At 41.6% G+C, this 21432-nt stretch overlaps 1 protein-coding gene across 5 annotated transcripts in view; it reads left to right on the top strand.

Moving 5' to 3' along the window:
• The window catches only part of LOC128300434 (protein rolling stone), a 49513-nt gene that overhangs the window by 25999 nt on the left and 2082 nt on the right, over nucleotides 1-21432 (top strand). For all 5 annotated transcript variants that reach the window (XM_053036481.1, XM_053036482.1, XM_053036483.1 and 2 more), the window contains 5 exons: nucleotides 11028-11118; nucleotides 16477-16720; nucleotides 16903-17025; nucleotides 19600-19780; nucleotides 21043-21321. In XM_053036481.1, coding sequence (XP_052892441.1) covers nucleotides 11032-11118; nucleotides 16477-16720; nucleotides 16903-17025; nucleotides 19600-19780; nucleotides 21043-21321 — 914 coding nt within the window. In that variant the 5' untranslated portion in view covers nucleotides 11028-11031. The remainder of the gene's footprint in view (nucleotides 1-11027; nucleotides 11119-16476; nucleotides 16721-16902; nucleotides 17026-19599; nucleotides 19781-21042; nucleotides 21322-21432) is intronic.

The raw sequence follows: 21432 nt of genomic DNA, 5'->3' as shown, positions 1-21432 counted from the left end.
TCGGTGATGGAAGCCTATTTTTAGCACCCAACGCCACCGTCCGTGGTCAGGATGCACTTCAAGGACGGTACATATTTATGAACCGAAGGCCCCCGGACGGAACTGTGGACGCTGACTGTAGGAGGGTTCGGTGTTGTTTTTCCCAGCCGAGCAACCGGATGGTACCTTTTCGCTGCTTTTGCCTGGTGGGACGCAGCTGTACACTGACCGCTTCTTTGAATAATAAATATAGGAAAGACGCTTGAAATAAGATTGTGGAAAGCTTGTAAGCGTTTATCTGTCGTCACCCTTTCCCGCTTTGTTTGTGATGGCTTCTGCGGCGGAAAGTATTATAGTTTTGCATTCTTTCGATGACGAAATGGAAGTGTTCTATTTTCAGAACAAAAGCAAACATACTTTCTAAAAAAATATAAGAATAAAAAAATATTCATTTATTTTGCGTTTCGGTTAACTTTTGGGTGTTAATGTTTTAAATTAACATTCAATTTGCAAGATCTTGTCCAAAATGAGCTAGATAATTTGCTTGTGACCAGCTTTTATAGGAAATTCAACCAATTCATGCGTATTGCATACTACACAGGCGGCAATCGGAAAGTAGCCTTAATGTATGCAATTATTAGGACGAAACATTCGAAACGTCGTAATTTAAAATAAAGCGGCCGTATTTGTTGTAATAAAATAATTGCACAATAATAATCCATTACATCATTTTATATTTAAACAACTTTTAAGAACTTTTGATTACTCAATTTTGACTCAAAATTTAATCTTTTCACATAAGAATTTGAATTTTGAAATTGTCTTACAGTCGTTTGAAATCCGTGAATTATGTAAACAATGAGATATTTTATTTTTCTATAAGGCACAACCATTTCAAATCACCCCAAAAGAACTGCAGAAACCATCCATTCTTATAAAACACGACGTAAGCCACAATCATTACAGGTACAACGGCCACTACAACTTATTTTCATCTCATGAAACATTACTTGTTTTTGCCTGTTAGTACCTTACACACATTTCTGCCGACAAATAGTACGGAAAGCAACAAATGTCAATTTGGTGCAGTCGTACCGTTTTGCCGTCAGCCGTTTTCATCACAGGTTGGTTGCTAAATCTTATCCAATCTTCCATGCTGCGTTTGTTCGGCTGATTATGGGATCTCCATTGCAGTTGGTAAATGATTGGCACTTGTATTATGCCGGCTCAGTAAACACATCTTCAAATGGCTGCCCCCGGCTAAATCCCTTCAACCATCATCATCCTTTTTCGTTGCGCCCACCGTGACACAGTGGAAGTTGTCCACAAGAATCAGCAGGAAAAGAACCCATCTCACGCGGGATCGATAAATATTTGTATCCCCAGGTGCTTGTCCTTTTCTGAAGTGTGCTTCAGTTTTCCACGTGAGCGACACACCGAAACTAAAGAACGGGTGCAGTTGCGTGTGTCTACCATGGCACACGTGCGGATGTGAACGACACAGCTGGCTGGGTTCTAAACGGCAACAGAAATGTTGGGCATCCATTCTCGTTTGTTTCGTCCGTTTTTCGTCATTCAGTTCGGAACTCTTTTTCCATCCCGTCGTTTGCTGTCACTCGGGCACACGGAAACACGGGTGACACAAATCCTAGTGCAGAGTTCGCCTCAAACAAAGTTAGTGTGTGAGCTTTCGTGGTGGTGTGGTGGTGGCAGCTAAAAAGGGGTGTTGTAATAAATCGTGTACTGCTCAGTAGAAATCCCTGTCCATTCGACCTTTTGGCACGCGGTGGAAGTTTTGTGGCGTGGAGATGCGTGGGGCCACCGGAACTGGGTGTCGTGGGTGTCTACCTGCAAACTGTCAAAGCACACCATTAATACGCGCGTGCAGATGAAAGCACAAAACGGTTGCACAATTCGCCTCACCATCAATCTCTGCAAGAATGCTCCTTTTCGTTTCCGGACCCCTCCCAAGCGTACCGGATTCCCGGGCCGTCACCGATCGAATGGTGAAATGGATGTAGAAATATGTTCCTGCATATGCCCCTAACCTTGGGCGACCGACCGACCGGAGTAAGAAGGAAAATTTAATCTTTTCTCCATTTCTGCACCACCCCAGCCAAGCACGGGCGAAACATGATGTTTGGTGCGGGCGAACTTTAGAAGCTTTGCGTCGTGACGATATAGATCAGGCAGTGGTTCATCGTAAAACGAATTGGATGGATTTCGTTTGAATAAATTTCATATTCTTTTGATACGATTTGCCTGAAAGCGGTGTTGATGTGTGTATGTTTTTCCCTGTTTTCTTCCGCTTTCCCCGACTGCGACAGTTTGTCGTACGCCGGACGAAGATGGCATCGATTTTCATTTCCGTATGTATGCCCGTATGCAAGATCGCTCTTGCCGCTTGCCGTCTCCAAATCCTTTCCTTTCCAACGCTTTAATCGGCTTATGGTCATGCTTGTGAAGCTTTTTGCCCCCCGTTCCATATAGTGCAGATGGAAACGTTCGACAAACTCGTCAACGTTTCTTTTGGGGCAGGGTGGATGATTCCACACGAGAATCCTCCCAAATGGACGTATTTCTTATGCTCTTGCCACGCGCTGAGGCTGGGCGCTGGGACGGGCAGACATTCCAAGATTGGAGCAAGTTTAATGGCCCACATCCAAGGCGTTGGGTACGCGTCTGTCTGTATGATATGATTTCCGGTCATCGGTCATGTGTGCTTTTGGGTTGTTCCTTCTCCACTCTGCTTTTACCATTTTGCACACGTACAGGGGTACAAGGAGCTCGCTCGCTGAAAAGCGGTGTGAAAAACTCGTCCAAGTTCGCTGAGTGCAAGTGCGATTTTTTTTCTTGCTTGCTTTGTTGCTTTCGGGAAAGTTTCCGAATAGCTGTTAGTTTCTGCGCGCTGTGAACAGGCGCTAGTGTGAAAATAAGTTATGATTGAACACCCACGTCTCAGTTCTTCTCGCTGTCATGGCGCTGAGTGGTGATTTTGATCCGATTTGCTGCGAAATGAAAATGTTGCGACGTTTATTTAGGGTTTGGCGCAAGAATGTTGCCGAAGGGGGCGGGAGATGTCGGGACTTTTCCGGGCGTATTCGTTCACTTTCCTTTCGTGGTGCTGCTGTTTGATTCGGCAACGTGTCAGCTCATAATTTCAAACGTCAATATTTACCATTTCCCGTTTGTTTGTACCATTTCCTTCGCTTTAGTTTTTTGTTTGTTTGGCGAAACACTTTGCGAACAATTTTTAAGTACGTTTGTCACCCGTCGTTCCGTTCGAAACACACTGAAACTAACTCACTAATTAGCTGTGAAGCTTTGCAAAGCGTTAACGAATAAGAAGGTGGACACGCCTTTTATAAAACAAATGGAAAATGTCAACCCGTGCCGCCACCGTGTGTACCCTAAGCATTCGATTATCTCGAGAAAAAAAACAAGAAAGTCCTTTGCCATCTTCCTTCGCTGTAAAAGCAAACGCGGTAGTACCGACAACAGACTGGAGTGGAAAAATGGAATTCATTTCATGGTTAGTCTAATTACCGGCACGTGCAAATAGTGCGAGGTTCGGAGGCGAGAGGCACCCCGGGAATCGAGTCCGTCGGGGAGTGGATTTCTTCCATTTGGGAACTATTTTTCACCGTCAGCGGAAATTGATAAGCGCAGCACCATTCCGTTCGCATTATCTTTTCCCCGTGGATATGGAAGTTAAAGCACAGTGGAAACAAAAACGAACTGCTCTAAAGCGAGATCAGAGGCTAGAGAATCTTCTTTGGCTCCTTTTTCTCCCATCTCGTCCAACACGCCCCCCGGGTTTCCATTAGCCGGATGGCTTCTGCGCTCGGTTCGACGATGGTTTATTCCATTATGGAAATTGTTTTTCCAGTGAATTCGATTCCTCTCGCTGCACAATGGGTGACGATAAAGTTGTTAGTTCGATGAAGTACAAGTAATGGATAGTTGCTTGGTTTGGAGACAGTGAATTATGCACTTCAGGTTTAGTACATTTGCATTCGGTTTCCATATAAATTTGCTTATAAAACTGAGAGCTTAAAAAATATTTGCAAAGAAACAATTTTTTTTTGCAAGTTAAAGAAGCGTGAAATTATTATTCCTTTGCGATTTATGATTTTTTTGAGGAATTCTCAAAATCTGAATTTTGAATTCCGGATCCCAAGTCAGAAAGTTGCATCCCAATGGATCCATTTTTTGGATGCAATTTTCTTCCAATTGAAATATTTTATTGTGTTTCTTGCCATCATCATCGGATCATGAAAGTTACGGCGAGTTTGGTAATTTTGATTTCGTTTCAAAGTTTGTGAATTGTTACAACAACAAAGAATTTCATAAGGAAAGCAAACAATTGTAATACACAGTTGAACTTTAAATTGCTAGGAACAATGAACCTGAATGAACAATGAACAAGGATAATAGAAATTGTGAAACTTAATAGTACATGAATGAGATTAGTCATATACTAAATTTATCACAAGAGAAGAGATTGTATCCAAGGTTTAAGACATTACTAGTGGAATCACTAAATATATGCAATTAAATGTGCTATAGAAAACCAGTACGAATATATCCATTTCAGTATTTGAAATTCGTCCATTGATGGCAATGACAGACAAACACAGGCAAACCACAACCTGCTGCTGCAAGTTGCTCCCAGGTGGCTCATTCCGTGAGACAATTACAACGCAAACACGTACGATAAAACCCCAATATATTCCAACCTAAAAGTATGCAGCGACAGTAGGACATCTGTATCAAATGTCCTTACTACTCCGCTGGGCAGCATTGCGATTGACTTTCGTAAGGCTACCAGCGGTGGCCGACATTTGCCAATGAGCTACATTAGTTTCCGACCGTCTGCCGGAACAAAAACGTTCCATCCCAGTAACGGGAAGAATAATTGAATTCATTTCTGGGCAAAGTTGGTAACAAAACCACTAACCAGATTATTGATTGCTCTTGACCAGAGAACCGCAACTTGTGCCAACCAGTTCGCTAGCACCACACACCATCACCATCAATTGCATACGCTGGTATCACACACAGAGAGATAAAGAGAGAGTGAAAGAGAGAGAGAGAGAACACACCAGCGCACTGAAAGATAACCACAAGTGCATCGAATGCCCTTCGGGTGCATCCATTCTCTCGCAAAGACAGCGAATGGTCGTTTCTCGGGAATGATATTCGACTCCAAACCTGCATAAACGGAACCACGTGTCGGGAGGACATCATACTTTGGAGACTGCACAATGAAAAGCAGACGACAGCAATGTTCTTTTGCGTTTTACGAGTTTAAGTTTTCCGTACCAGGAGATTCCAGTGGCAAAAAGAAATACAGAACCAACATAGCCCAAAAAAAAAAACAGAAGACTTGTTGCCCGCTGATGGCCATTTGAATTTCAATTTGGCCCGTGGCGAATGTGAGCGGCATGGAATATGTTTGTCCCGTATTTGTTCGATGCACCGGACGCGTAGCATCCCTCCCCGTTTTGTGACGTTCGTGAAAGAGTGACATGAGCCTCGGAAACATGAGCGACAGCCTCAACGTTCTTCCTTGGGCCCGGTTAGAACTAGTTTTCCATTTTATTTCTGTTGCGTCCTGGAAAAAAGACGTGATCCGGTCGCAGGTTCGTGGAAAAATGTTTCAATTTGCCCCGTTGCACAACCGAGGCCGGTGTGACTTTTATGTCGAGAAATAAGGCTGATACGATGGATTCTTTTACGTAAGCAACGGCCTCTTCCCTATCACGGGCAAAGATACCCGTGCAGCATGGGTGTAGGACGAATGAAGCGAAGTCGGAAACTGTTTTCCAACAATGGAAGTTTATGGGTGCCGCCTGCTTACACCTAGGCAGCGAGATGGCACGTTTCTCTGTGACGAAGTTCCGGACGGTTGTATGTTCTTGGTCCCAAAAAGGACTTTCTTTGCCGTATTGAAATTGTAGAGGATTGGAAACACGATTGTTCGGCAAAAATTTTTATGGAGTAAAACTTTATTTAGAAAACGATACAATTTACTGCGAAAATAGAATCGAGAGACTTTTCCGATGGGTTTTTGAGCTTTCGTAAGTTTTGCTTCATTGTGAAGCAGGATACGACACCAAACCCGTCCCTGGACTAGGTTCTATCTTGTTTTCTACCTTTAAGCATGGAATTGAATTTCGTTTTCTTCGTTGAATGTGAAGAGTATAAGAGTAGTTTTTTTAAACAATGCTATAGATATTACTGTACCAAAACATAAACAAGATTTCAAACGTCTTAAAAGATCACATTGAGGCCATTGGTTGAAGGAATCTTTTAATGTTTAAGGATATAATTAAACTGGAATACATGGAATTATATATAAAGATAATGGAATGGTTAACTATTAAAAGTTGACTGACATATAAGTAAGTGTTAATTACTATAAAACACTATAAACTTTATTTATGTTTGACATATTTCTTCATCGTGTTTCCGAGGTATATCTTGGGTGTAAACGCCTGGTGCTATGCAATAAATTTATTGATTTACATTTGCGTAATCTTAAGGGTCTTTTAATTGCTCTAGATATGTAGCCAAGGTGTATAACTTACTAATCCAAGGTTTATAAATCTTGTAACTCAATTATCCTTATAACCGATGTCATATGTGCAATGCTTAATCCTCTCGTTTCTCGTTCACTCGCTGCTCTATCTGTTGGTACTTTTCTTGGCAACATTAACTCCACAGATTGTTCGGGGAATTTTAGGAGATTGTTTGATGTGTTACGTTAGTAGCGCTAGTTCGATATTCATATTTTCAAGTCTCAAGCCTCAATTATTGCCCACCTTCAGAAGTGCGTCACAAGAAAGATTCTCTGATGGCATTGATTGTTCTAGCTGTTTCTAGCTCTTCTCTGAACAGCTTTGGTACGTTCTATATTACGCCAAAGTCTCTTAAATGTTTCGACTTCGGCATCGAGTTTAAGAAAAGGTTCCAAGAACAGGCTTGTTATTGAGATACAGATTCAAACGCAAATACGACGTTTGCCGGGATAGTGGGCAGAGAAAATGTATAAAGTGAATATGTGAATACTGTAATCGATATTTAAAAGTTTTAAAAAAATTTGTAATTTCATTAATGGTTACATGAAAATATTTCACCGCTTAACCGTCATACTTCACCGTCGTATCATACTTCAAAAGCCTAATACCAGGAAAATGTCAACGACAGTCGATGAAATAATCTTTTTTTCACATACCCCAACCTGCATGCAAAATAAACGCACGTGAGCTTTATTTCCAAGTTCAAATCAATTTTATGCCCTGCGGAACAAAATAGCTTCACATTGATAGAATAATAGAGCTGATTGATATGATATATCACAGATCTCCCAAATAAAAACAAGCAAAAAAGGCAGCAGCTAACATCAACCTTGTTTGGCTCAATGTCATATTGTGTTTTTTTCGCTTTCGCTTTTCGTCCAGCATCCACCACATTCCAAATACCTGCCGTGGGCAGTTTAATTCACGACACGTGAAATTAATGACACCGAAATGTTTTTTTCCCCCTCTCTGCGTCAGCATATCGATACCAAAGTGGACAACAATTTTGCTGCTGGAAAAAGGTTCCCCCCGACACACGGAAAAGAAGAAAAACATTTCGCCATACGGATTTGCTTGTGTTTTGTTTATTTTGAGTGTGTGTGTAGTTTTTTCTACCTTCTGGTTCTGGTTATCCGAATCAATATGTTTTGTTCCCGGTGGCGCACTCTTCCCATTCGCGTTCTCCCATTTTGGGGCGATGGTAAATGATGAGTGGAGGAAAAAATGTGAACTGAAATAAACATGACCATTTGATTGCGGTAGTTGGATTCAAAATTTTATGACCCACATTACGGTTGTTTGGGACACCGTTCGGCGTTTTGGTGGAGTGTGGTTGCTGCCATGCGTTCGGCAAAAGTTTCGCGCTTGACACACGTTTCTGCCTGGACGCGCGCATCAGCGGAGGCCTCCCGTCTTGGAAGTCGTGTCACCACGTGGTTGCCATAATTGCGGTGGGGACCATTGTGCTGACATCGATTAGACAGACCAGGAAGTAGGGTCACCCTTTGCCTTTTGTTGTTTGTGCACTTTTTTTGTTTTGTTTTTCGATACACATCAACCGCCATCTTTCCGCTATATTAACGATGTTTGCTTCCGAAATCGGTTCAAAGCGCACGGAAATGAAAATGCGTGATCGATTTAGTTCCGGTGCCCTTAACCCGGCCGCTGATGGTCACCCTTGAACAAAAAAACCCTTGCGGCATCCGCTGCTTTAACGGTTGACCTTATCCAAAAAGGATCTCCGTTTGTTTCTTTTTTTTCCCCTCTTTCGGGAAGCTTCTGCATCGGCCAGTGGAAGTTCAGTCACGTTTCGGAGCGAACCGTCCGCAGGGGCACTCGAGCGAAACATTATCCCCGTTTGCCGATTACGGTGGCGCGTTTCGATGGCGATTTTAATAATCTGCAATTGACGCCCGACCGTTTTCCGGTCTGATGGACCTAAAACTTGGGCCGTGGGGCATGGCAGCATGCTTTTGACGCTCGAGTGGGTTGCAATCGCAATCCGATAGGATCTCCCACAACCAAGCTCGTTTGGGAGGATAATAACAGCGACAACAACAAAAAATCACTTCCTTCACTGCCAACCGAATCGAGCTTCAGTTGCATCCTCACGTGCCCGTAACTATGTGCCGGGTGTGTTTGCTGACGACGGAGTTCTGCTTTCCATTCGATCGTCTAGCCTTGCCGGCCTTGCTTTCGGTGGCCACTCGCGGCCACATGCCTATCGTGCGCTGCTAATGAATAGACCGCCAATGTTTAAGATTTCACGAGCGTCCTCTTTAATGCGCCTCGGTACGACGACAAGAAGGTGCTCGAAGATGCTGATACCGCGCCAGCCGTTAGCCTTTCCTTTACAACGTGGCAAATGTTCAAGATCGTTCCATGGTCTGGGTGCGGTTGCCTGCCGGTACGAAACCGTGCGGTGTTTGCTAATGAGATAAATGTTTCTTAATTCTTGCATTTCCGCTGTTTACTATGCTTTCGTGGAAAATGATACCCATCGGCACGGGCGGCGGAAGAGCACAGCTTATCGACAGCTCGCTTTTGCGCTGATGGCAAATGTATGGAGCGATGTTGTTGCAAAACGTGGGAAATGGGAAAACATTATTGGGGCGTAATATTAAAAATGTATATATTTTTTCATCGATAGCATAGCACATGGATAGCATTGTGCGGTCCGGTGGTATATTGGTAGGGGTGCCTGTCTTCATTCGACAGGACCTGGACAAAATCCCGTCCGAATCGTTCTCTACTTGCTAGGACTAGGACTTTACAGCTTCGTGCTAAAATAAGTCGATACAGCCAGACCTTTTCAACTAGAAAAAAACGTTTCATTGCATGCACGCATTTAAGGTGTTGAGCTGCACTTTGTACAAGCTTCCTGCAGATTCCTAAAACCAATTGAAAAAAAGGTTTATATACTTTCAGGCAACACAAACTAAACTATAATTCGACCGAAATCCTGTACAAGTGGCACAAACCACCACGGTAACTCGACATCAATCCGTTAGATGGGAATGTTTACAAAACGGTTTCTCAGCATTCCATAGACCGGTTTGCACGATTTTAACAAAAGATATTGCATACTTTTAGGCGTCTAGAACTGACAAAATTATTCGACAGTAATCCGCTAGATTACTGTCAGATTACTAGCCATACTTCATATTGTAACTTGATGTTTGTCCATTGTATTAACCCAATTGTCCTACTTAACCCAATTGTATCCTCGCGTATGAAATATTATACACAAAAATGCTTTGTAAGTTATATGTATTAAACTAAATGGCTCAGCTAGTTTTTACTGGTATCAGATAATAATTTAGAAGTGTCAGCAGTTGTGGCAGCAATAAGTTGTGGGTTAATGTTGATCTTTTAGATAATATAATGTTTCTAAATTGATTATGTATCTAAAATTGTGATAAAATGATCATAGACAGGTTTTAAAACATTTATTTTTATTTCGAATGGTAATAATTCGAATACAATTCGAAAAGTGGAATTTTCATTCTTCAGAATTCGCGAGTGCTGAAGAAGGTGAAATGAAAATAATGTCGCCCGTTTCAGGTCATTTCTAGAAGAACTACTAGGTCGGGTCTTGCCATTTGGATTTACAGACCCCAAGATGCAATGGGTTAATCATATCGCATCTTTATTTATACAGGAAATTTTATGATATAATCTTAATACAATAAAACGAAATTGATTCTGAATATATGATAATTACTACATTCATTTTCTTTATCAAAAACACCATCGTCTACGCAGTAAAGTTGTGTTAAGTTATTTGTAAATCCTCGAACCGTAATAGTTTGTCACTCTGTTTTATCTTACTTATCAAACTATTTAACTATTTTACACTTGCTTTGAATGCCGGTTAGTACTTCAAACTTCCTAAGCGATAGTTAAAAGACTCCATGTTGAAAGTTTAAAGCAGAAAATTCGCCCGGAAAGGCATTTGCTTCCGCAAAGTCTTACAAACCACAGTGACGTACTAAGTGAAATCTAAGATAATCCTTTAAAATCTTCCTCTAATCCTATATTCCGCACAAAGAATGGGAAAAGCTACCTACTGACTGAGACCAACCGGAATTTGCGGAGTTTTGTTTCCATTAACAAAATCAACTGTCCAACCTGACACGTCCCCTTGCGTTCGGGAGGAAGTGGCCGGGAAAACAGTTCCCTAATTTACCCCGTTCCGTCCGTTTCGTTTTGCGTTGATTACTAACTTTACCGCACGCTTTGCAAATGTGTTGCCTCATCCGTACCTTGCTCTGACACGCACGCGGTGGTGGTCGGTGGAGAAGATCCGTATTTATACGCTCGCCACACTTTGACAGCAAGCTACTTCGGCCGACTACTGCATCAGCTATGGGTTTTTTTTACGCCAGTCTGGGATAAACTTTAATTGAACCGTGTTTTGCTCATGCCGTTCCTTTTTTCTCGCTTTCTCTTCCCTTTCCCCAGAGTAATGGTCACCAAAATATGGAGCAGCTGCATGCCCAAACCGAGCAGCTCACCGAACCGCGTCGAACGGCATCACTTCTATCTGTGTCAGGTAAGTCCAGGTCGATGTGTTGGAACGTGCAGGCTCCGACGAGGGGTAGCAAAATGGCAAAACACAACAACAGGAATAGCGCACAAACAAACCGAGAGGTCTCTCCATAACACGGCCACCATAACAGTGCTGGGAGTGAGTGTTTCCCGCCCAGAGAACCGGAGAGATAACACCCAAACATGGAGCATGGGCCTCACCCGGTGCGGCTGGGCAAACGAGCTAATAAACAGATTGAGATGCATAAATAAAAACGAAAAAATCCCGGGCTGGTTTTGTTTCCGCTAGCACACGAGCGAACGAGTGTGGTGCATTGTGGACGGTGCCTGCTGCCACTTGCGTGTAGGCGTGATGCGGTTATGTTAGCCCAGCGCACGGGAGCTACACGTCCCGTAGTTACTCGTCCGCGTTGATAAGAGCACTTTCCAGCACGTTCAACCAACTCGACGGCGCTGACGGCATTGGATGACAGCGCGGGACGAAACAGTCTGATGACATTTCCGCTTTATCTGGTTCATAATTTAGACTGCAAGGAGCGCTAAAGATAAGCCACTCCAGTCGAGCATATCTCACCCCCAGATGATGATGATGGGATATCTCAGCGGGTGAAGTGTACCTGGTATAGGGTACCTCATTCGCGAGAGAGTTTTTTTTTGTGGTTGTTGTCTTCAGAAATAGGTCACACACACACGGTTACAAAACAAACCGGCAATTGTTAAACCACATAAAGTAGATGGTTGAGTACAGGCATAAAGGATTTTATTTCGAGGAAATGGCGGTTTGAATTTATAAAGCAAAACAATTTATACTTGTGAAACAAGAAATGAACACGACACGTGATAAATTGCCTTGAATTGGTTTTCAGTACCGTTTGTTGTGTGCATTGCATAATTTGAGGCGTATTGCAATTTAAATGGCTTGCTTATGGCTTGACATTTCAAATATAAAATGAAAACGCCTACAAGTATGCAAATTCTCGCTTAACACATGCAATTTTTAAATTATCATGTTGATGGGTTTTGTTATGTTTGCTACTTCCCTGTATGCTATTTTTTTGAACAATTCCTTTTATTCCTTTTTCCTTACAGTAGCTGTGTTTTTTATACTTTGTTGCACTTTGTGTGTGAGTGTTGTTTCAAAATTTTAAAACACTCTAAACAGCACAATGCTAACTGCTCGTCCACTTAGTCATTTATGGTGGCACTTTGAAAATTGATCATCCACGCGTCAATTTAAGCATTATGTCGTTAGCAGTACCATAGTGATTTTGTATCGTCACAATGGCTACAAATATTGCATATCGCGCTCCTTCCGGAACGGCACAGCACTGAAGCAAAAAAAAAACACCATTACACTCATATTGTACACGTGACTCGGTTCGACATTCGTACGGGACTTGAAATCTCGCGCCTGTTTGCAACCACCAGGCGTCTCCATGAAATTAAAACCGGCCCGGGGTGCCGCTTGCCGGACCAGATGTGAACCCGTGCGGATGCTCCTGCATGTTTGTGTGTGTGCGTGAACCGAACAACAGCGGGATGTATGTAAGTCACGGAAAAGGAACCACCCAGTTTGCATACGTGTACGTGCGCTAGCCCGTGAACCACAGCAGTCGGCATCGTAAAGCATCATTTACGCAAAACCGTAAATTTGCTGCACTCTCTTCGTGTGCTTTTTTGTTTTGCTCTTCTCGAACCCTCATAAGCATAATATAGTGGGGAAGCAAACAAAAAAAAAGGAGGAAAAAAAACAACAATGACCCTAGAATGCGCCAAGCGTGTAGCCACGATAAATGCCACGTGCCAACAGGGAAGGATGCTGCACTTTAAAATGGAAATTAAAAAAAAAAGCTGGGAAAAATAAACGTAAATAAATTAAGCTTTGAAAGTGTGTTTGTGTGTGGAGCGGAGGAATGGAAAGGCACAAAGGAGTTGCCATTGGAACAGTTTTCAAAATTTTGAACCTACTTGAAAGGCCAAGGGCTAAGCTGTCCTCAACAATAATCAATAACCCGTAGCAATATTTGAGAGCAGGGGTTGTGAAAAAAAAAATATTCGATTGGAAAAATCAAACTAAAGAAAATAGGCATCAACGTCGCTGAAGACAATAAAGGAGCGCTACATTCACGGGAACAGAAACGGGATAAATATATGAGCCACAGCAGCGAACTATGCATACAATTCTAGTGGATTGTACGCCAAAAGCGCTCCACTAAAGCTGGGAATATTTATTGAAAGCAGCCAAACGGGAACGGTGGGGAGCGCACGAAAAATGCACCCCAACCTGCCGGTACATAACCGCCGTCCTTAGGTTTCAACCTATGAATCATGGGGTCCTCCGTGGCACCATAAAGAACGTGCCACAAAAATCAACCTTTTTTTCAACCGGGATTGAGTGCAGTTTGGCGATGGTGTGCTTCCCCATCGCCACTCATCTCTCGTGCCAATGTCGAAGAAAACAAACAAAACTCAAATTGCGAAAGCTTTTTTTGCTTGTGCTTCTGCTCCTATCACATCATGAAACAAATTGAAAAACACTGCAGTCAAATATTTATGTGTTGTCGCTTCCCGTTTTTTTTTTTTTTTTGCGGACACAACTCGCACGTACTTGTGGCTTCAACAATGCTTTAATTAATGCACATAATGCGCAAGCCGATGCAACCGACCGTCCCTCTGGAGTCGCGTCATGGTGCAAGAAGCAGCGCCCCAGTCACAATCACAATTTCATTCTTAATTTGTTTGCCTATCAGGAGAAGGGTTGGTATTATTTGTAACAAACAATTGTTTTTCGAAGAGCAATAATAATGATCGGGGACAAGTGGTAACGCTGTACAGTAACCGAGCGATGTGGTCGTAATATGGTGGAAAAGCAAGGTTAAGTGGAGAATGGGATTGGTAAAATCGTCCCTCGGGTTTGGGGTACTTCCGCACCGCACAGGATCAGTTGCTCCGGTGGGAAATCGTAAGCATTACTGTTGATTTCAATTAAATCATTGCACAAATGTTTGATGAGCTATTTCCATCTTTCATTGGTATTTAAAGTCGATGCGAAGCGATATTCAAATGGTTAATTTGAAATAATATTTTATAATTTGGACTGCGTATTTTTATGAAGAGTTCATGTAATAATCATTTTTAATTTGGTAAAAAAAAACATTCTTAATTCATTCTGCAGTAGTGAATATAAAGCTATAAATATTTAAATTCTCAAAAGTTAGAAAGAGAATGAACACTACCAAGAGAAGCAACCAACGATGTATTAATATTTTGGTTGCATATATTGATCGTAACCCGTTTTCAAGTAACGTTTTTGCAATCAAAGTCGAAAAAAAAATCATGACAAAGGTGACATACAGTTTCATTCAAAATTTAACAAACAATACTATCCTACTACTATGCGCATCATATAGTGTTCCGCTTTGCACCACTCTAGCTCGATTGAGGGCCTTTCAAATTGAAACGTGATTGTAAAAACAATAAGCGACATGTTGTGTTCATCGTCTTCCGCGCCATAATTATTTATACTCAATAACAATTCCAAATATTTCACCATTCGTTTAACTAATATTGATAGTGTAACTTTTTGTATTTTATTTAAAATTGAGATCAATCGTACTTTAATTTAGGAAGCATAAATCTTTAGACGATATCTTCCAAACAATGTGGTTGGTTCTGCTCGATAATATTACTTACTTACTTACTTACCTACCTGTTACATGTTACCTTACCTTCGCGGTATTATAAGCATGCTGTAGGACTCCTTAGATCCTCCTCTTTCCATTTGGACGACCTAAAAGGATTTTATTTACTGGGTGGTCTGGTGTCATTCTCATGACGTAAGCAGCTTGGCGAGTATGACAGTAAGTTCGTCGTACAACTGGTAGAGTTTGCCATTGTAGCGGCTCCGCGATAGTTTTTCCACACAAAAGGAGCGAAAATTGTTTTACTTTATTAACATTAACTAAATTACTCTTTTATTAAACGTATATAAATAGTATGTTTATATTAATGAAGTACGGGAAATATTGCAGAAAATTTCAATGCAACATTTTTCATTTTAAAATTTACAAAGTTTGTATGGTAAGCTGGTATTGGGGATAAGCCATAACATTTTCCTTTTATAACTACATCAAATGGGCATTTTTTTATTTCCTAGTGCTCAACAAAAGATGTATATGGGTAATTTATTTGAAATCAATATCTTATAATAAATTTATTCACAATTATTTGATATTGCTGTATTTGAAAGCTGTAAATTTATGATATCCAGTGTCTCAAAAGTTTTGTTTATTTTGTTTTGAATTTCTATCACAACATGGATACCAATATGGATGAATACAGATATCCAAATTTCCTTACCGTTGTCTGCCAAAAGTCATCCCAAATGTTTTTTAACGAATTTATGTAATCTATTTTCGTGACTGTTATAAAAACTTTCAGAAAAAAACAACAGAATATTGCATTCTTACACGAGCTCTTCCAGGAGTTCTTTCAAAAATATAAAACGCAAAACAAGTTGTAAATTTATGAAAATAACACTAGTTGGAAACCACGTAGACGACTAACCTGGTCGACAACCAAATAGACAAAATGTGTACCAGTGCGGTGGGCAGTTTTATGTGACATTTATCCAAAAGCCGCCCACTGTTCCGTTGACCCCCATCCCAAGCGAGCAATTTAGCGCAAATGTTCATTCGGGAGAATGGAAAAATAACGCCAGGAGCTGCCAGGAGGAAAACTCCATGCAACCGTAAATATTTCATCACTTCATTTCTCACAAACGATCTGATGCAGAGTTTCCCAACTTCGGCCGGCCACCAAAATGGACAAAATGGGGGAGGGGTGGGATGAAAAATTCAAAAAGTACTCTATCACCCATTCCAAAATGCGGTCCGCTTTCTGCATATAATCAGCATGATGTAGATTTGAGAGAGACAACACAAAAACAGCAATAACAACAGCAAAGCAACTGCTCCTAGATCACGTCGCACGAAAAGGTTGGAAAATTCGCGACCTAAAAAATGTGCACAGTGGTCGTCAGCGGGAAAAAGGGAGTGAAACAAACACATCTTCCAATCACAACTTTGTGTTAGGCGAACACAGACACAAATGTGCATTTTTGCCGCTAGCCTAGCTGCAGTTGATGGCCATTTTCCTTTCACGCTGTTCCATTCTCTCTTGTTCGCACTTTGTTTCGCGTCCTGTAGCTTGTGACCGTGTGCTGGGTGGTTTCTTGTTTATAGTGTGTTTGATTGAGTTTATCTCTTGCGGAGGGGTTTTTGTTTGTGCTGGTCTGTCCACTGTGCTTCTATTAAACGAACTGTCACCGCTAACACGCGCTTTCTTTCCTTTCTATTTCCAGTGGCAAAGCAGCACCCAGGTCGGTATATGCTACCTGCTGTACCGGTTGATAGTGGCCATCGTGTTTCTGGCGATGCTCGTCTGCTCCGTGCTGGACATTGGCCGTTCCGAGCCGATGTTCGAACATCACTACGCCAAATGGTGGATCTACCTGACACACTGGGCACTGATAGCGTGCACCATACAGGCCTGGCTGGCGGCCATCATCGTCACCAAGGGTCTGATGATTGACCGGAATGAGTTCGGTAAGAAGTGCGACACAAAAACAAACAAAAAAAAGAACAGCAACCAGGAAGCTGCATTTGATGCCGCTCGGTCGTGAGGAAGATGTCAATTCTATTACTTCCGCCAGTCATGTCCTGGCGGTGTGTCCTCGGTGGATAGGTTTCCGGAGATTTGATTTTTCCCATCTTTTCGCCCTCAACAGAGTGGAACATTCATGTCGCAAGGGAAAGCCGACTTCATTCGGTGTACTGGATTGCGTACACGATTGCTACCGTCTACTCGTTCATCGTCACTATCGTTTACTGGATGTTCGTGTACGATCCAAGTGAGTATAGTGTGCTGTTTTGTCCGCAAGGGGACAAGGTGTGGCCCTGCATGTGTATCCTTAATTGATATAATATTCCATCGTATCCAAACGCATTCACCAACTCACACATACACATAGACACCCACAAATGCAGATTAGATACAGAGCTGTAAATAGGGATAGGAACGGAGAGATAATGTTTTATGAATATGTATTTCATCATCGTTTATAACTATCTCGGGAGGATTTTGCTCCGGTGAGTGACCGGATATCATACACATCAGCATCTCGTCGCATCAAAGCATGCACAACGCCTGTTAGACCGCAAGGTGATAAGTTGACATCCATGCTGCCGTGCTTAAGCCTATCATAAACAGTTCCCAGAAATTGGTCTCTTCAACGCTAGTATAATCTGCTATCGATTAATAACTTCCTGCAAGAGGATAAAATTAGTTAGTTGAAAAGCAGCGGCTAATCGTTCTTCGGAATCGTTGTGTTATTTGTTCACAGCTTATGGATGTCACAGTCTTCCGTGTTTGATTTCTAAGAAGCCATTTAGAGTCATAGTGTCGATTTTTTAAAATTGAAATTATTTAACAATCGATTATCAAATCGTTTTTACGATCGTAAACGTATCCAAAATTCATGTATCGTTTGTTTTGTCATTCGAGCAATGTTAAATACTAGTACAGCTGTTTTCAAGAGCAAGGACTTGTTTTGTGATTGTAGCGCCTAAAAGTATGCAATAAAAAGGTGAATGTTAGATCGAACTGAAGAAAGATCATCTCAGATCCTGCTTAGACACTTTTCGTGCTTATGAATGCTAAGCTGTGTGACGATTGATGTTTAGAAATGGTATATTGCATACTTCCAGGCGCATGCAACTCATCGGATAGAAATAAAGTATCTTCACACAATTCTGCACTATTCCGTTATGGTTTAAGATACTATTCATACTTACTCAGTCCTTTTTATTCAGTAGAAGATTTTTGTTTACAATTAATGTAACAATAAAACATCTTAATCGTACATCCGCCACTACTCGAAGTGAAAGCTCTCGGTACATACTATTAACATTACCAGATGCTTAACTCTTCACCAACAGCGCTGGAGGTATAGCTTCGCAGTGGCGAGGCCCGGAACTTTTTACCCTCCATTGTGCCTTTCGTACTGCTTGTGACTGGCAACTGAAAGCATGCATAACAGCTCAGTTCCGGCTAGTCAGCCGAGCAGAGTCAAATCATTATCCAACCGCTAAGTGCTGGAACCCTTGCACCAATTGTTTCTTGCTTGCTTTCTTACATGCTTTTGGGTGCAAATTTGCTAGCGAACTCTTGTACTGCCGCGGCTTGCCACACCACAACAACTTCCGGTGTTTCGCCTTAAGCGCGAATGTCTTGAAAGCTTCAAGTCTCCAGCAATCAGCAGATGCTGTGCAGATACTGTTCGCAGGAATTACCACTCGTGTTTTATTTCGCACCCATTTCATGCTTATCAGAACTGTTCCACCCCACGCTGGGCTCTGTAGGACAGCCTTTTATACGTTGTGCGTATACAAACGTTAAGTGTGCGCGTTAATTTCTTCAATTCATTGCGCTTGTCGCTTTGCTTGTATTACAGTTGTATTATTTCGTTGTCACAGTCGGCTTGCCACCAGCATTTTGTTGTGTTTGGCGCATAATTTAGGCCATACGTTTGGTGTGCACGGGTGTGAAATGATTGCGAATTTTAATCTTCCACTGTACAGTGAAAGGGTAAACAATAGAGGGCGAGTGTCACATTGTGCCACATGTCGACGAGGATTAGATGCATTCCTGCGCTGTGTAGCTGTGTAGCAAAACAAGAAAGAGATTATGTCAGTGAATATTAAAGTGCTGTGTGATACTGTGTACGAAATGAGATGCAGCCAGTGTGTAGTTCTTTCATTCGGCAGTGTATGGGAAAAGGTTTGCTTTATGGAGACGCCTGGTTGCTCATTAGAGACATTAGTGCAGTGGCCATGTGGCATCGTTGGATAACGATACGTACGAGGATGGTGTAAAAGATAGAGGAACGAGTGGTTGCTTCTGATAGTTGTTGATTTTTTGATGTTGTGTTGGCTATTTGTGATGTCGCACAAAAAAATAGTGCTCTGCAATCACAATAATTTGTATGTTGGCTGTTTGTGTCTTTGTAATTTAAAACACGTAACAATACGCTTAAACATTTGTTTGTTCTTATTTCTTTGTATCGTTTATATAAATCCTTTTTTCGTTAAGCAAGATTTAACTTAAAAATTAGATATATCTCCGCCTTAAAGCATTTTCGTTTACAGATTCAATATCTAATTTACTTAATGGCCTAACAGTAAACGGATTTATCTCATAAAATCATCAAGCCTCACTATACTAATGATACGTGCACTACACACATGACAACATTGTTGCCATCGAATTGAACAAATTGAACAAAATCCAATTAATCCTCTTGAATACCCTTCATTCTGGAACCGCCCAGCAGCGGCCTATGTGTTATTGGTTTTGCTGCTAATAGAAAAGTGTAATCTCTTTTACTATCGCTTTCCGTTTTGATTTTCCGCTCTTCCCCACAAAGGTAAAAACCGTGTCGATGCCGTTAATCTCATGGTGCACGTGCTCAACTCCATCATTATGCTAATTGATCTAACCATCGTCGGACATCCGATCAAGCTCAACCATGCGTACTGGACGACCGGTATCGGGGTGGCCTATGCGCTGTTCTCCATCGTCTATTACTTGGCTGGCGGAACGGACAGGTAAGGATCATTCACGGGCCCGCTATCTATCCCCGCCCGCTGGGTGGTCACGTGAAATAAAAGTATTAGAAACTCGCATCGGACATGAACTGTATCCGCCCCTGTCCCGTAGTGTTCAATTTGTGGCGGATTAATTAGACTGTCAATTGCGCTTGGTATTTTGCACCTCTCCTGGGACGCAAGGTTGGATGGTTACCAGCGAATTTGAATAAATTATGCCATAAACCAAGTGGCTGCAATGCCAACAACTTCGATGAACTAGAACTTTTGGCCCACCGACACTGTGCCGTGCCACGGGTGCTGTGCGAGCAGTGCATTAATATTTGAGCAAAGTTTTACCCATCTTCGGGAAGTTAGCTTACAATGCGATGCGAGTTTAGCCAAGGAGAAGCGAAAGATATGCGCTGCATTCCGCGCACTGTACGGTAAACGAATGACAGGCAAACGAAACCATTTATTTTGCACTCATGAAGATGAAGAGCAAAATTAATCAAGCTTCCATTATTCCCAAGATGGTGATAATTGTTGCAAACGATTTAGTGCGGTGTACTATTTTGCGGTACGTTGCCATTAAATTGCTGCTTCTTTCGGTTTCGTCAACAATAAGAAGTTGAAGTTTGCATACGTTAGAAAATGATCTTCATTTTACTTAATGCATATGATTTTTAGTTAAAATTTATGATAAACATTATAGCTTTTGGTTTATCAATTTCTTGATATGAAACTGTAACTTACTGAGCTTCTAGAAAAGCATAACATTCCATTAAATAGTTCAATTCAGTAAAAGAAAAAAAAATCCAAAGTTAATAGTCTTTTCGCCTTATTATAGAAATAAGTGACATTTTCTTCGAATTATTCGAATTAACATCTAATTTTATATGTGTAAAGTACTAATCTCATTTAAAACTAATGCCACCAAAAATGATGGTTCATTTAAGCAGTTATTAATACAAAAAATATGATTTTGAATATCGTATTTGTCTTACTAATATTTAAGCTTTCTTATTTATATGTTTATTTATGTTTAACTTATCCATTCCATTTTAATTGATAGGTAAATTATTTTGGTCGTCGGCTTATATATTACGAATTATATTTGATTTCAAGGTTGCTATGTAAAGTGTGTTAATAATTAAGTTTATTTTTGAGCTTTTAAGAAATAAGATAAGCCTGCAAAAATCGGGTGCTTTTAAGTATCGAATTCCATTGTGCACTAATGGACTTTTAATACTTACGCTTACCGTATCTCACCTTCCCGCCAGACACAACGATTCCAGCATCTACAAAATGCTCGACTGGACCAAGCCGGGCAAATCGATCGTCATCTGTGCGCTCGGCATCTTTGCCGTGTTTCTGATGCACTTCCTCTGCTACTGCCTGTACTGTCTCCGGGTGTGGCTGTACGCGCGCGTCTGCGTCCAGGGCAACAACAGCAAATCGAGCAGCCACGAGAAGATCACCTCCATCACGCGAACACTCTCCTCGATGGAGGAAGCACAGCGGGAAAACTTCCTCAATCCGACCGCCGTGGTCGATCTGAAGTGAGCGTTTGTGAGGGATTTGTGGGACGCTTAACGCGATAGTGCCGAAATGAGCCGAATGCACCAGTGCACAAACTACCACTTCGTCCCGGTTTCATTGCCTACACTTTG

Source organism: Anopheles moucheti, chromosome 3, assembly GCF_943734755.1.
Source record: "Anopheles moucheti chromosome 3, idAnoMoucSN_F20_07, whole genome shotgun sequence".
Lineage (NCBI taxonomy): Eukaryota > Metazoa > Arthropoda > Insecta > Diptera > Culicidae > Anopheles > Anopheles moucheti.
Note: the sequence above shows the minus strand (reverse complement) of the source record. Positions and strands in the feature narration are given on the sequence as shown.